The 16,725-nt window shown below is 40.5% G+C and overlaps 2 protein-coding genes across 2 annotated transcripts in view; one reads left to right on the top strand and one right to left on the bottom strand.

Annotated features, from left to right (window-relative positions):
* Positions 1–6: 6 nt before the first annotated feature.
* TTC19 (tetratricopeptide repeat domain 19) lies at positions 7–6,765 on the top strand. Its single transcript, XM_009633968.2, has 7 exons — positions 7–113; positions 660–716; positions 979–1,040; positions 1,601–1,695; positions 1,886–2,040; positions 2,344–2,506; positions 3,034–6,765. Exons 1-7 carry the CDS (start codon positions 75–77, stop codon positions 3,165–3,167), a joined length of 705 nt encoding a protein of 234 aa, XP_009632263.1. The 5' UTR covers positions 7–74; the 3' UTR covers positions 3,168–6,765.
* The window catches only part of NCOR1 (nuclear receptor corepressor 1), a 73,652-nt gene continuing 63,240 nt past the window's right edge, over positions 6,314–16,725 (bottom strand). Inside the window, exons 37-47 of the mRNA XM_035889524.1 lie at positions 16,133–16,347; positions 15,368–15,864; positions 14,781–14,909; positions 14,059–14,216; positions 13,590–13,813; positions 13,042–13,179; positions 10,873–11,015; positions 9,541–9,594; positions 8,187–8,408; positions 7,519–7,701; positions 6,314–7,296 (exon numbers count right to left, since the gene is read on the bottom strand). Coding sequence (XP_035745417.1) covers positions 7,109–7,296; positions 7,519–7,701; positions 8,187–8,408; positions 9,541–9,594; positions 10,873–11,015; positions 13,042–13,179; positions 13,590–13,813; positions 14,059–14,216; positions 14,781–14,909; positions 15,368–15,864; positions 16,133–16,347 — 2,151 coding nt within the window. The 3' untranslated portion in view covers positions 6,314–7,108. The remainder of the gene's footprint in view (positions 7,297–7,518; positions 7,702–8,186; positions 8,409–9,540; positions 9,595–10,872; positions 11,016–13,041; positions 13,180–13,589; positions 13,814–14,058; positions 14,217–14,780; positions 14,910–15,367; positions 15,865–16,132; positions 16,348–16,725) is intronic.

Here is a 16,725-nt window from a genome sequence, read left to right as displayed (position 1 = left end):
TAGAAGGACAAGCAGCTGTGCTGAGGCTGGTCCCCGCAGCTTTGGGGAGCTTCAGAGCTTTCTGTCTCTTCCAGATGGCAAATGTGGCCTTCATGCGGGGACAGCTGGACAATGTGAGTAACTGGTTGTCCCCCCCTCCACCCCGCTCTGATGTTTAAGAGGCTGACATCTTGTGCAAGGTCTTGGCATGTCCAGGATCCTGAAGATGAGGCAGGCTGCGTACTGAGAGTTGAGAGGTGGAGATCGTAACGTCGAAAGCATTTGCCTTGGGGCTTGCAGTCCTGTGGAGCATGTGCTGCTAAGAAAAATGCTTCACAGTTAAATTTTGAGCTCCAACGTGGTGTGCAAGGGAGGGAATACTTCTTGCTGTCAAATGCCACAGTCAAGCATTTAGATAGCTGTCCCAAGGAGAATCAGGGAAAGTCCTGAAGGCACACTGATGTGGTAAAATCGTGGCTGGTGCAGGAGTCCTAAAGTAGAAACTGAAAAGGCCCGCCTAGTTGGCTGTACCATTGGGCTCTGACTCGTCTTGACATACAACGCAAATGCCACAAATTGAGGGACAGGTTTCTCCCAGTAGTCTGCCTCTGTAAAGGGTAGGGATCTTTTGTTTTAACTGCCATCGTTCCTCAGTATTGTCTTCAAAATTCTCATTTCAGGCAGAAAAGCTCTACAAAGCAAGTATGAGCTATTTGCTTGCAGGGGATGCAAAGGAGGTATGTTCTTCTGATAAAGGCTTTCAGCTGGAAGTATTAACAATTCTTTGGTCTATTTCTTGTGCTGTAATACCTCCTACTGGAAATTTGCAATAGTAGCTATGAGCTTGCCAGCTTCTCAAGAAAGTGCTTTAAGGGGATGGCAGCTCTGGAGACAACAGGATGGGCATTTTCAAGGTTTAAACTTGTTCTCTGTCAAAGTAATGTTTCTACTGGGGAGATGGGAGAATAGTAACAGTTGTGTTGTGTGTCTTCCTGGCAGGATGACAATGCAGTTCTTGAGATGTCCCTCAAGCTGGCCAGTATCTATGCTGCTCAGAAACAGTGAGTTTCCTCCTAAAAGCATCTTTTGCTTTCATCTCAGCTTCACAGTGGCAGTGGCGGCCCAGCAGGGGCTCTTTAAGTGTAGAGTACCTGAGGAAGCTTTGGTGTGACAAGATACCATCAACATAAAAGTTTCCACAGGCATGATATTTGCCTCCTCACTGTCATGCAGCACAGTCATTGCTGTTATGACCTGCCCAGCTTAGGGCAGAAGTAGCCATAGAGGATGTGGCTCTTAAATCCGTGCCTTGCAGGAGAGAAGGCTTTTGAAGCAGTTGGTGGCTGGTAGCTTGTAGCTTCATTTTTCAGTGGAGCATCAGCATGGATTGCCTGAGCTGGCCTTGTGTGGGGGGAGAGGGGGCCCTCTCCACCTCTTGGACCCCTTTGCCCGTGGGTCAAGAGAAGGGTGCAGGCCATAATCAAGCACTGAGGGCAAGAAGGTTCTGGTGAAGGGGAAAAGGTGTCTTACAGGCTCTCTAGAATGAGAGATTGAAGGTGTTCACATCTGTCCCTTCAGGGGTGGAAGGAGCCTTGCTTTGCTGAATTGCTGTACTTTGCAGGCACAAATTAGCCCTGGCTGGCTATGAGTTCTGCATCCTGACCTTAGAAGAGAAGATTGCCAAGCAAAAGGACTTGCCTGAGGATGTCTTACCAGGTGGGACTGCCTTGTCTGTCACAAGGCGTTTCTCCATTTCCCTGTCCTTGATGTTGCTTTCCATATTGCCTAAGCACCATCTGCATGTCAGTCCATTGTCTTCACATGGTATGAGTTTCCTGCTCTTGTAGGATGGAGACTCATACTTTATCTTCTAGAAGTGATTACTTCCGCTCCTCTCTATTTGCAGCTGAAGAAAAGGCCAACACCCGTCTCTTGCTTGGGATGAGCCTAGACTCCTATGCTCGCTATCTCCTAAATATTAACCAGCTCCCAGTAGCCCAAAAAATGTATGAGAAGGCTCTGCAGATATCAAATGATGTTCAGGGAGAGACTCATCCACAGGTGACGTGTACAATAGTAGTTGGACTACTAAGCAAAGAAAGGCTAATTGCCTAGGGAACGAGGCTGCCTTTAAAAGCAGCTTTGCTGGCATCAAATGTATGCAGCACTAAATTAGCTTCTGTTTCCTGCCAGGAAGAATGAGCATGTAGCATGCTGATACAGAAATATAAGATACTTTCTTATTGAAAGCTTCTCTGGGAAATATTACTTTTACTAGTGCAACGGGTATGAATGTGATGCTCTGGTTGCCCCAGACTTCTACACAAGTCTTGCTCTGAGGCTTCCTTTTCTGTCCTGGTGCAGACTGTGGTCCTGATGAATGACTTAGCAACTGTATTGGATGCTCAGGGGCACTATGATGAGGCATATTCCTACGTGAAGAGGGCAGCTGAGCTAGCAAAGGAGACTCAACACCCTGAGGAGCACATGGTGCTGAACAACCTGGCAGCAATTCTGATGCACAAAGGTAAGTAAGTAAATGTCTGGCCTATGTCACTGTGCTAGTGCTGGCTACAGATACCTGTACTGGAGGATTGAACTATAGCATTATTTTTGTGTTGCTATTCTTCATTTAAGCAGTAGGTCTGCTGACTTGGTGTAGGCAACTTATATTGTGCCCAGATTGAATTCAGCTGCTGTAGGATCCTGTCCAAGATAAATGTGGTACTGGTGCATCTGACTTGAAAGGTTGCCAGGGAATCTAGTTTCCCTTGTCCTGTATGTATAGAAACTGGTTCCAAAAGGACAGAAGACATGCTTGAGACTTGTTCCAATGAGATCTTAATGCTGAAGCAGCACCTTGTCATGTCATCATTGCTGCTGTCTAGCTCTTTTAGTTGGCACCCTGTGCTGGATGTTTTCTGAACCTCCCTAGTTCTTGAAGTGTTCCAGGTGGCCTTTTGCATGTCCTTTGCATGCGCTCAGCTTCAGGAGCGGACTCTGAGAACGGGCCATGTAGTTGGCTGGCCATGCCACTTTTTCCTCTTGCTACAGAAGACTTTCTGCAAGCAAAACAAGTGTACAAAGAAGCTCTCAAGCAGGCACAACAGAAGGGAGATGTTGCTTCTGCCCAGCATATCGAGGAAGAACTAGCTGAGCTGGCCAAGAGGAGAAAGGGCTCCAAATGAGTTTGGCCACAGAGTCCAACCGTGAGGTGGCTGACGGCAGCAAGGGCTGGTCAGTACAAGCAGCCCGGGACCAGTATGGTGCAGTTCTCCAGGGGAACAGCAATGAGGAGTTTAAGGACGGCTTAACAAGAAGGGCTGCTATTGCTTAACAACTTAGCCCAAAATAAAGTTGTGAAACCTTAACTATGTAAATCTGTGGTGTAGTCTATGGTTAGAGTCACCTACTGTGCTAGAGATTTAAGTTTGTCTTGTCTGCCAGCAAAGTGCAAGTCTAGCCTGGTGTTAATACTTGCAGTTGAGTCAGGGAGTGTATTTGTGTCAGTGCTACAGTTCAGTACATATTAACTTTAACAGAGCATTTCCCAGACTATAACCATACTATGACAGAGCTGTAGGTCCATGTCCTTTTCAAACAGGTTGCCTGAAGATCAAGTGTTTTTCTTCAAAGCATTTACCATCCAAAGATAGAACGTGCCCTCTCAGAGGAGGGGTGAAACTGTGTTACCCAAGCAGAGCTGCTGTCAGAAATAAAACACTTGGCTGCCTTACTCCAGCCAAGAGCACACTAAGTGCCAAAGCTGTCCTCCTTTCTTGGGTAGGTCAGTGCTAGAATGCTGAGGCTTCCTCTTGGAAAAGATAGTATGTACATACCATTGGGTGTGCAAGGTCCCTGCCTTCATGTGAATCTAGTGTGAACAGCCTGCTTATACAACAGAATTCTTCCATTCTGTCCTGCAGGGAACCCTAATGTTAAAGACAAAGGAGAGTTAATCCTGAAGTTAAGTCCATATTTAGCTAGGATAGTAGAACTAACTGTAATTTTGTCACTAACCAAGCATTATTTTAACTTCTCATTTGTAAGAACTTCAGCTGTTTAGTATATTAGTTTACTTAAAGTAGCATTAGTGGCTTCAACTCTGCTTAACTTTGAGCTAAGAGGAGGCATGCAGGTTTTCTAGAGTAGATGTTCACTGAAGCTGGAAAAACTCAAGTCATGTATAAAGCTTTGTTCTCAGCAAGCTAGGAAGTAAAAATATGGCTGTTACAGGCACACTTGTACTATCAGAAAGGCTCTAACACCTTAGAGCCAATCTTTAGAGTTCTGGTTTTTGTTTAAGTGGCAGAGACCTTAGCTGCTCCAGCAATGTTAACTAGGAACCCTGCAGCACCCCCTGAGGGAAGTGTTTTGCCTGTTCTCAGGCTCTTGATGCTGCAAAACAAGAGGGAGACACAGGAAAAGCAAATGGAGAACTGATCCCCTTTATTGATTGGTCTGAATCCAGAAGTCACTGTCTACTGAAGACATTGTGTGAAAAAAAGAAAAGTTGAGTTTTATGATGCATGGGTTTTTCAAGTCTTAAATGATTTCATATCAGAATCACGAAACATGTCAAGATGAAAGCATTGTGAAAGCGCTGATCAGAAATCAGTTAAAAAGTTGTAGTAAACTATACTTTGTAAACATGATTTACAAACACCTTCCTGTTTGAAACAGGTCAGATGTAATTCCATACTTGAAGATTACTGGAAATGTGGTAAACCCTAACTTAGGCTCTGGAGAGGTTTTTTTTACACTGGAGAAGTTAGAACTCTGATAACAAACAAAAAAGCAGCAACATTTTATGTGCAAATGCCACTCAAGCTGTATCTTAGGAGAAAGTGACTATCCTACTTTGGATATCCTGCTGCTGCAGCAGCAATAACATGAAGCTTTGCAATGAACATGCTATACTTACTGTACAGTTAGCAAAGACATTTGTCTGTACATGCCTCTTTCACGTTGTATTTGTTACACTAAGAAAGTGAGAACAACTGAGTTTTAGAATGGAACGTAACACTCCACTCCAAATTTAAATCTACAAAAAGGGGCAAATCCACTTGTTGTCCAGTATATGTTGCTGTGGGAACAAAAAAGTTAAAATAAGAGTACAGGTCTACAAACAGGATGAAAAATTCACTACTTTACCCTTCTGTCTTAAAAGATGGGAGGGTCAGAAAAAAATCTTTCTTAGCGAAAGACTGCAAGGAGATTTAAGACTGCCAACTGATCTACCCCGATGCAGTGTTTAAAAACAGTAGCAAAATAATTCTGTATTTGCAATGCAGCGTCAAGTTTCCAAATGAGTTCCTTTGGGATTTTTCTTTTCCACACTTAGGGCAAAAAGGCTTTCCTCTAAAGTACTCAAATTTGCTATCGATAAATAGTTCTGTACTTCTTCCTGTTTGTAACTGGACCATTACAGTCCTGCTGTAAGATGTAGAGCTTACATGGCTTAAGGTTAACACAGCTACATTATACCTTCCATACAACGTATTGCAAATACAGTGTTAAATTAAAAATATTTTGACTGGAAAATACCTTCAAGGCAAAGGCTCTGTTCATCAATGAGATGCAAAAGCAGTTTGGAATCTGACAGACCATGCCACCCCCCAACTCAGTGCTATCTGTAAATCAGTCCTCCTACCCCAGAAGATTTAAATCTACTTCCTGAGGTCAGTGCAGCAAAAAAATAAGATGCTTTTGAAGATGGATGTCAGGACGCCCTATGATACCAATAACCAGATGTATGTATACATGAGCTACAAGCATATCATAGCAGGCATTGATAGATGAATGATTAAGGAGACTCTCCTAGTACCATATACAATTTAAAAAAAAAAAAAAAAAAAAGGTCACCCTAACAAGTATTGCACACTTTAGGAGTTAAGCCAAGCATTTGTAAGAACTTCCACCAAAAGCTTGCTTACAGGGCTAGGGATTGGGATAGGGATGCAGACTTAAAAATAATTATTACATAAGGATTTTAAAATCAGACTGGAGGAAGGTAAAAATCACAGTACCTATTTCAAACTGGGTGTAACAGAAGCCAAGTACTTGACTCGTGTGTTGCTCAATTATTCTATAAAAGCATTTTGTTTTATTTAAACTTGGGGTGTAGAGTTTTTCTTCTTAAAGGATTTCTCAACCCACCCAGAGCCTCTGTTCAGATAAGTCATTTGCTGTGGTTAAATATGACAGAGAAATTTAGTAGCCTGTTTTGACTGCATACAATGCAGAAACAGAAAACACTAAGATAGGCTTTTGGGGCACAGTTAAAATTCCCAGTGTGCATAACAGTGAGGTATGCCTCCAGAAGCTTTTTTTTTTTTGTTTTGTTTTTTTCCTTTTAAAAATGAACCATAACATACCCATGCAATAATATTTCTGCAGTGTTGCTAAATAAAACCAACTGCACCAAAAATTTACAATGTGGCAGAATTTAAAATTCAAAGAAATATATCATCTTATTCCAGCGAACCGGACTATGTTAATGTACAGAATTCATTAAGGGGTCAGTCTTAAAAATCAACATTTTCACAAGAGCTTGAACACCACCGAGAAAGTGTGTCTAGGGAAAAAATTATATAAAAGCACAATGCCTGCAAGAAGTGGCACGGCATTAAATGGGCAATGACGCTAGGCTGGTTGGGAGGCTAGGGTTATGGTTAGGCTAGGCTGGTAGGGAGGCTAGGGTTATGAAGAGTACTCTACACTGGAGAAAATGCTTAAAAAAAAAAAAAAATTACAAAATGACCCCCAAAGTTTAGGCAATGATTTGAACATAAGTACACCAGATACTATAGCAAGGGAAAAAACACTGCAAAAAGTACTCTCTATTTACAGAAGAATGATTTAAAGACATTATGGTTTTCTTTACAAATAGATGTAGAACAGGAATAGTCCACATTTTTAAAAACTCTTTACATATTTATCTTTAGTAAGTCAACCTTCTTGATCACGGTCCTCCAACACATGGCCTGTGCAGAAGGCATTTAATGGACTCTCCATTAATTCTTCATTGTGTGGCCCTTGCTCTCTTGGAAAGTCTCTATGGGCACAAGTCAAAAATAGATTTCTTTTTTTGACCCGCAAATTAAAAAAAAAAAATAATCTGCATAGTTCAGTCATCACTGTCAGACAGAGTCTCATATTGTGCTGAAAGCAGCGGTGCAGGCTCTCGCTCCCATATCCTGTTCTGTTGGTGAGTGGTTGCTTGGCTCATGGACGGTGGGGCACACGCAATGGATGTTGGCGGTGTACTGCTGAGCATCCTCATCGTCAACGGGTTGTAAGGAAACTGTGTTGAGCCTGAATCAAAGAGATTTTCTCCAAGTCAAAACCATGAGCTGTTCTAAGAGATCTGTATCTAAAAGATAGTCTGGTTTTGGTTGTGACAAACAGCAGAAAATCTTTCAGAAAACCCTTACATGTTGTAATCTTTTGACCAATATACCAGTGTTATCATTTACATCTGACCTTTCTACAATACCAAATCTGGTTTGTAAAGTTTGAAAGAAACCCATTTCTCACCTGTTGATGAAGGCCTATCTTCCCAGGCCCACACTGGAGTCTGTCTGTGGTAGTCCCCTTCTGAATGTACAGAAGAGACAGAAGAAGGTCTTTCGGTTCCCAAATATCCCTGCCCAGGAATCGGAGACTTAGACTTCCTACTGTTTGACTTGCCGATTAGCTTCTGCTTGCCAACTCCCCCTCCTGGAAACGGAAGGGACCGATTTTACAAAAATGTTGCACTGCACTTTATCCTATGTTTGCTTGTCTTCTAACACAGTATTGCTACAAACCCCCTATTCTTATCACAACAGAGTTATATCTCCATTTTAAGGAAGGGAGATGTTTTCAGTTCAAGCTAATTCCCACTGTCACGTCTTCTTTATAGGTGATGCAAATGCACGTACACATGCATTTTCATCAAACCACTGAGAGGTTTCAGGTATCTAATACACCTTGTGATCTCTCCCCCATTTCATCAGTGTTGTCATTCTCCAAGAAATCCTGGCTAATGCTCCTGAAGTCACCAGCACCATTCTGAAAGCCAGGACCACTAGAGGGATTAGGAATACCATCTCGATGACTTCCAGAGGAAAGACAGCAATTTTCAGTGACACCAAATTTATTCAAATCCTTAATTTATTTTTTTCTTTAAGACCATGAAATATTTCGGAGCTGCAATACCTCACCTGAATTTGGTGATGGATTAGCTTCTTCCCTACGCGTCTCATTACTTGCCGATACTGCAGCACTGGAACTGCCAGGTGCTACCGCAATAGACTGTGACATTACAACTCCATGCTCCTCGCTCTTGTCATCAAAGTTTCCCATCAATGCTTTCCTAATAATGTCTTCCAGACCCAGATTACTGGCAGGATCTGCAAAGGAATGACCCCTAGAACTGACTGCACCTGGGAGATAAAAGAAAACATACAGGAAAAGGTGGGAGGGGAGGCAAAAAAAAAAAAAGGTATCTCAGAGAAATTGCAAAGGGATATGGGAAAAGATTTGAGAGAGAGGCACAAAGGTAGAGAAAAAATAAAAAATAAATTAAAAACAAACAAACAAACAAAAAAAGATGAGATTTTTTAAAATGCAAAGCTACATACTCCAAAGCAGCTCACAGTGGCTACAAGTTAGAAATGCCAGCAAACACTGAAGAGCTACATCAGTAGTGCCACTAAACGTCAGACTGTTTGCAAGAAGGTAAATTTTACTTTTCTTTGGTTTTTTTGGGTTTTTTTTTTTGTTTGTTTTTTTAAATAGCAAAGGAACCTGAGCATGCTGATTGTGATAGCATAGTAAGTAAAATCTGCAGCTATTATTCAGTTGTAAGAGAAGAGAGCAGAAGAATACTTCTCTTAATGATACATACTAAATTTGTCTTATGAAGTGTGATACATGGCAAATATTTATTCCAAAAGCTTGCCTTCCATCTAAATTAATGGAGATCAGTATTTTCTCTGTTTAAAAGACAGAAGCACTGTACCAGAAGGGGCAGCGACTGGTGAAAATCATGTAAAGTCAAGGTTCTCATTGGAACTCGAGGTTCAGATTTGGCAGTTCACATTTCAGTTCAATTCTCTGTCTCACTTGCCTCTAACACAGTAAAGTTATGGGTTTATGTTTCATTTCCCTGTCTCATAGAAAATTATCAATAAGTATTTCAAATACACCAGTTTATAAAGTAAACTACATTTGATGACCTAAGCTCAAGTTTTCTTGAACTACACTGCATTTAAATTTAAGTGAGATGCTACCAATTTCATGGCTTCTACCTCCATGTACAACTTGCAGAGCACACAGAAATAAAACATTCTTGACTAAGTTCCCATTTAAAATATTTTCTGAAACTTCCTCTTGTCATTTTGCTTTTCCTTTGGTCATTTTTGCTTTACAGGAAACAAATTTTCCTGTAGGATAATACCTTTTAAATTTCCATCATCTTCCTCATTTACTGGACTCCCCAAGGCATAAATGGAAGATATTACACTAGTTTATTTTTTCTGAAACACATATGGTTTCTTGTACTGAAAATCTTACCTGAGGTAGTGACTGCTGGCAAATTGAATATTTCAGTCCCTGGCTGAGCAGTTGCTGCAATTAAAGCACAACATTTCATTGCATTTTCCAGTACTGATGATCACTACAAGTGATCACTACTATTCCTAATGCACAAGGTATAACTACTTTGAACTATTTGCAATGTTCTGTTTTTTCTTTCTCAGTCTTCTGAGCGTGCATCTATGTCTCCTCAGGAAAATGATCTATCCCAGGGTAAAAGTATCGTATATGGTTATGGCTAGCCTTCTTTTAAAGATGTTACTTCAGGAAGCAGACTGACTTTTTGAAGTTTCGTGATCTATGTGCTTTGAAATGCAAAGCTGCATTTGATTTGCTAAATGCATATTTTAACAAGCAAACCTTACAGGCTGAGTATTTGTATGTATTAAAAAAAAAAAATGACAAAAGCTTTGAATGTCTAAACATCCCCCTCCCCCCAGCATTACCTATATTATGTCCAATTTGAGAATGAAGATTTTCAACCACAGCACTGAAATCAATATATAAATGAAAATATTGGCAGCAATGGAAAGTGTGTTTACCAAGTGTGCACACGAAGTTTTCAGCAGAGCAAAATCTATCGTGCACACAATGGGGATCCAGTAAAAGGAACACTGCAACCCTTACTGACACAGCCTTGTTTCTCAGAATGAGATGAATTTGTTGCTCAATGCAAGAGCATTCACTTTGAAATAAATACTCTCTACTAGGCGCTGAGTTCACAAAGAGCTTAAACTCTCACTACTGATAATTTTGATACAAAGTGCTGTTAAGGTTTCTAAGAGAAAAACAAAAATATAATTCTAGTATCATACTAAACCATGTCATATCCATTACTGAAACTATATTAAAATAAGTCTTTTTAACAGCCCAAATCCTAAGGGCCAAGAAAACACAAAACGTTCAGTTTCAAGACACCTTTCCAAAAAGGAAATCGTGTAATAGTTAATGTTGAAATAAAGCAAACTACAGATACAAAGTTAACTAGAATAATGTCAGGTTTTAACAACTCTCTCGTTAATTATGTGGGTTTTCCATGGTTTTCAGAAACCATTTCTATCTCTCAAATAAAACATTAAAAAGCTTAAGTGAGACAGTCCTACATACATCAAAAAAAAAAAAAAAAAAAAAAGGAAAAAATCTAACAATCTTCCAGTTCTTTGGTCATAAATTATTATATACATGATTTTATATTCATAGATTTATATTAATTACTGTTATTTGAAACTTATTTAGGTTAGGATGTCTGTGGATGGCAGTCACATCAGGCTTAAGCTGGAAAAATTCAGTGAAAAGGCAAGTCCTGCATACCCATGTCAGAGTCACCTCCACCAGATGAGTTCAGCTTTCGAAATATCTCCTGTTTCTTGGATTTTACCATCGGTGAAGTGTTCTCAAGTTTGGTGAAAAATGAAGGCAGGTAGCTTATACTACCCGGAGAGCGAGAGTCAGTCCTGCCAAGAGCAACATATGTCAAAGAGAGAGAACATTTTTCAAGACATACATTTAAATCTTTCCAAAAGCAGTGAGGCAGAAACCGCCAACATTCATACAAGCTTTAAGACTCCTTCCCTCAGCCTGTTTTTTCCCCTCAGCCTGTTTTTTTGGTGACCAGACAAATATAATGACTTTCCAGAACACCTGCTTTATCCAGGTAACAGGGATTTAAGATTCTACAGCTCACAGAAGAAGCGTGTCCTTGTCTGTGCTGGTGAGTGGTACAGAGATGATCTCGGGAGTGCCTACTTCTGCCTTGGAACCTGCATGCTGGCTGAAGCTTGCACTGAAAATTGGTAGGTGATGAAATGTTTAAGCTAGAAGCCCAAATACTTATCCTAGCTGCTCCTCCTATTTACACATTTCCAACCTTTTTCTTCTCACTCTTGTCCCCAGTATGCCACCAAAAAGGATGTACTACTTCTTAAGTCTGCGCACCCACCCTGTCACACATGTTCTAAACAAATAAGCTAGTTCAGGCATTCTTAGAAACCAGGTAAAATAACCTTCTGTACTGCAATCTGGCTCAAGAGCTGCCAGTTAGCCATCCTTGCTCTACAGCACAAATTCAGACCGGGATCCATGTTCTGTATTTCATACCCCTTACCAATTTTACATTCACAGTAGCTGGCACACTTTCTGCACATAATTTCTGTCACATTAGCATAAAAAATATTGCTGAAGTAAATGTCAAACTGACAAGGGGTGCATTTCATCTTCTGATCCGAAAAATATGCAAATTTTAGGGTGTCTATAAAGATAAAAGCAGTAGTATTCCAATTACAGAATTTTAAGGGAAAAAAAACACCCTAAAGAATGAAGAAATTCAGATGAAAAAAATCTATGCTAATACTAGGGTCATAAACAACTTGAACTGTTTTCAAAAGTGGATAAAAATCATCAACTGTATGTTTACTGTGGTGCTTAGAATACTTGAGTTTAAGCAGCAGCAATCTGGCAAATCAGCTTTAATTTAAAAAAAACAAACCAAAACCAAACCCAAAGCCCCATCAAACCCACCCCATACGTAAATTAAAAAATCATATAAAAATAAAGTAAGAAAGACAAAAGACTCTAGGTTTCCAAGGCCAAGATCCTTGAAATTCTAAAGAGTACAGTCTTCCCTGCCATGTTCCTGAAAATCCCTTTGCATCTAGCTAATATCCATCATGGACTGTAATAACCCTGCGAGTAACTGCAGAATGGAGGGGGGAAAAAAAAAACCAACAAGAAAAAAGAATCAATTTCACCAGCATGAGCCTTAAATAAGTACATGGTGAGCATGTTGGGTGCTATTCTTTCTTCAGCAGGCAGCAGAGCAAATGACAGAAGCATGCCTTCTGATGTCAGTCTGCCAGACATTTGAAGACACCAGCACTGACACAGTCTGACAGGGATCCCATGTACCTTTATGTTGCAGATCTGGCAGGCTGACAAATAGCCCTGGGAAACAGGGCTGCCCGATGCATGGACCTCCTGACATCCCACCTTCACACCTTCCCTAAATTAAGCTCCTTAGCTTAGCAATACTTCATGTGATAAGCTGCTCTAGAATCATGAGTGTTGGAAGCCTGGGCTCCTTCACACTTCACCAGGACAGTATCCAGGAAGCTGATCAGTCAGGAGAAGCCTGAACTATTTAATAAAAATTGTAGAAAACAGACCTTCCCCAAAACCCACTACAGTTTTATAGAACTGGCATCCACAAGGAGTTATGTTGTAATGTTTTCTGTCAGATATGACATAGAACACACTGCGTGCACCAAGAAACTCAAAAGACAGAACACATACAGATGACATTTCACTCAGGCTTCCCAAAGCATCTCTCAAGTAGGAATTTTTGAATGCTAGTGCAAAAGGATCAACAGTGATTAACAACTTGCCCGTGGTACCGAGGAAGATTGCTTAAACTGCTCTTTCATAAAGTTACCGTTTACAGCACAGATCCAGAATAATGTTTTTAAAATTCACTTTTACACATACCTCTGTTCAGTAGGCTCAGTTCTTTGGGAAAGCAAAAGAACATTTTCCTGTTTCTCATGTACAACTGGGACCTGAGGTGGCGAGATTGGCTCATAGGGCTCTGAAGAGACATGACTCCTCTCTGGAGATTTTCCAGGTCTACATCCATAATTCAGAGACAGAGAAGTACTCTTAATGCATGTAAAGCAGTAGTTAACACATGTAATTGCATTCCAGTTGTTACATAACTACTTCTGTTCAGTTATATATGTTATATGCTTTAGTATGCTTGGTGATCTCAAAAAGATGACTTTGTATTGTCCATAATGACTCTGATAAGTTCTAAGTAATTAAACATCTTCACCCCTCTAAAGACTGGAAATGAAGGGAAGACAGTTATAAGCTATGTTATGGAGCCAAGCAACGGTGAAAAACAGTGCAAGACAGACATTGCCTAAAAAAAAAAGACTGAAAGATGCTGATCTACATCAAGATTACCGTGCTACTTTTTATAAATATCATATTTGGGCAATAATTAAATTTGCAGTTAAACTGAATACATGCATTACCTTCCCCTGGACTTGTCAGACAGATTTTCAGGTGACACTCTAGCACCTGGCCGCTGATGGTGGACAGACTGCGACTGTGACTCAGGGCTGTAGCGATTCGATGTCTTTGCTCGGGTAGCAACAGGTGTTGGAGCAGGGGTGGAATTCTGGAATGTAGTTGTGGGAGGCTGCAAAGAGGCCTGAGAAGCTGCTTGGTTTCTAGCGAAGTCTTGTGTAATAATTTGCTGATTGTGGCCAAAAATATAGAAGAGAGATCTTGGTCAGACATTGGCCAGAGCGTAGGTATGCATGAACTAGATGAATATGACACCAATTGCAACAAATAAGATGATTATTTCAGACACATTATTGTATAATATCCTCAAGTAAAACTGATAATTACAGAGTTGGTGTTGTATTCCAAAGCGTGTTTTGGAATCATCAAAATATAACTTTTCACATCTGAAAAGATGCATGCAAATAAACCTACACAGATGTGATCAGCAAGGGTGATAAGTCGATGGGTCCTGGGCACATGTGCCATCCCTTCTGCTTGGGAAGAGGGAGGTGGAGGTTGTTGGGGTGAAGGGGGTTCCTGTTGCGTCCTATAGCGGTGAATCGGCCCCTCATATTGCCTGTTTGGGTCATCTGATTAAAGAAGAAAAGGTCAGTCTGTAAGATGGTATTACTGAAAGATGGTATTACTGAAAGGTTTCAAAGTTCTGTGCTCACAAATTTAAAAGATGAGGTGTTTCTGCATTAGATTTTAGGTATCCTGTATGATTACCACCTTCTCCCCCATATAGACTCTACAATTTAAAATAGATAAATAAAGCTTCATTCCACAATGCAGGTGAATTTCAGCTCATTTCTCACCTGCAAACTGTACTGTAATAGTTTGATCTTTACTAATAGGTAAAAAATTGTGGGCATCAACACTAATATGCAGTAATTTTAAAGAATATATTGAAAATAAAATTCTTATTAAATTAGCTACACTGTAATGTAAAGGAGGTCTGTTTAATGCCAAGTGTCAGTTCCAATACATTTGCGCTAGTTTTTCCACAGATCACTGCAACAACACACTTCCAACAGAAGTTTCTGAAAAGTTAAGAATGTGGTAAGCAGTCACTTAAAGTCTCCTGAGTTCACGGAGCTGGTAAATATAAGCAAGATAATTGTGAGAATATTGGCATATGCAGATAAACTTACTCTCTGCCTGGCTTGGTTTAGGTGTCTCTTGTTGATAGGGCTGTAGCTTTTCTTGAGTAGGTACAGGTGAATTTGCAGGGCTAATCACCTCAATGGCATCTCCAGGAGCTTCATACCGGTGGGAGGATACTGAATATCAAGCAAAGGTTGTGGAATAAGGTGTAAATATCACAGAAGATTTTTGTTGCCTATACATAGCAACACTAGTGCTTCTGTTAAAATGACACCATCAAAATGAAAAGTCAAAACGCTGTCTTTTTCCCATGATAACCATGGTGAAACAAGTATTTCCAAAAAGCAGTATTCCAATGTAAACAAAGTAATTTTAGGTTTCCTGAATTCTGATAACGTTAGTTTTATTATCCTGCATTTCATATTGTAGCCTAGAATGTGAACAAAGAAAACAACTCCAATTTTGCAGGAATTTTGAGTCACTACGTGCAAAAAACTGCATTTGCTTATGAAGTGTCTCTACTGTGCAGAGCTGAATATTTTATCATTAAATATCAGAATAATTTCACAGCTTATTATCTCCCTAAAAGGCTAGGACAGACAGCAAAGTAGTAGATAGTTACTAAGATACGTACAACTACTGGAAGAATCTGAACTTTGAGAGCCCCTATCTCGTGCATCCTTGTCTGAAGCAATCTGTCGAGTGATGATCACATCTATGAAGTTAGCAGCAGTAATTGTGGTCTTTCCTCGAGTTCTCAGCTCTTCCTCGTACCTGGATTTCGGAGGAGGTCCTTTCTCTTTACCAGCCTCTGAATAGACTACTGATGAAGACTGTCCCTGGGACTTGCCACCAGAAAAATTTGCAGATGTATAGGGGCACTGGACAGGCCTCTTTTCTACCTCCAGTGTCTTCTGTTCCATCTGCTGCTGTTCAGTAACCACAGCTGACCGGCGTCCCATATTCTCTTCTATCCTGGTTCCTTCGTGCTTGTTCTCTTTTGCTTTGGCAACTTCCATCTGAGGAGCAGAGGCTGCAGCATCTACTAGTGCTGCAAGGGCATCAGCAGCAGTATTGTAACGGGAAGCTGGCAACCCTTGAGTAATGGAGGGAGCTCCAGGGGTGAGCTGCCTGTTGGCAAACATTGAATATTCTGAATTACATCATATGAAAAAAGAACTAGAGCCATACCACGTGTACAAGAAAGCAAAGCGTATGTGACACTAATCTCTATCCAAACTGGACTGGGTGAAAATGCATTAGGTCATCTTGATAAATTCAAGAGCAATCGGGTAGTGGATATCCTCATCTTATAGTATCTTCTTCAGGCTAAATGCACCTTTTAATAAACTCAAATATTAGAACAGATATTTCTGCAACAGTAACTTAAGAAACATACATGATACGTAGCTGAGCAGCAGGATCCAAAGGTGTGATTACACTTGTCCCATTGGTTCCTTGAAAAATACTTGGCCGTTGCTGCAGCATGTTTTCCTGGCTTCTAACTGAAGGAGACGGGGACCGAACATATCCATGACTGCCAGGTCTGCCAGGCTGCTCTGTACCTGCAGAACAGAGTGGAGGGGAACAAACAAAAAATACATATAGATCACTCTTAGAACAATGCAGAACAATCTATCAATGCCATCTCCTCCACATCCTTTCCCAGTGGTCTCCACCACTCTAGATGTGACTGTACATATTAAAGGTTTAAATGGTTGTATTCCATTTACAATGCTCTAAATGCCGTGCAAGTTGTGCTAAGTGATAACTGGGATTCAGACCATTCCCTATGTACTATGTTACTATGAGAGAAAGATCAAGAAACCTGGTACTCGCTGAAGTTGCAATTATGACCAGAACTGCGAGGTAATAGGAATCTGCCTTAAGTGCAGGCTAAGACCAAACTGTGTAATATGTTGTTAATAAGCTGCATGTTTCTAACAGTGGCTACAGAAAACGAGCAGTTACAGTCTGCAAGACAACTGATCC

The sequence above is a fragment of the Egretta garzetta genome, unplaced genomic scaffold (assembly GCF_000687185.1).
Source record: "Egretta garzetta isolate BGI_Z169 unplaced genomic scaffold, ASM68718v1 scaffold112, whole genome shotgun sequence".
NCBI classification, from domain to species: Eukaryota; Metazoa; Chordata; class Aves; order Pelecaniformes; family Ardeidae; genus Egretta; species Egretta garzetta.
The sequence above is the reverse complement of the archived record's forward strand: the minus strand, read 5'-3'. Positions and strand labels throughout refer to the sequence as shown.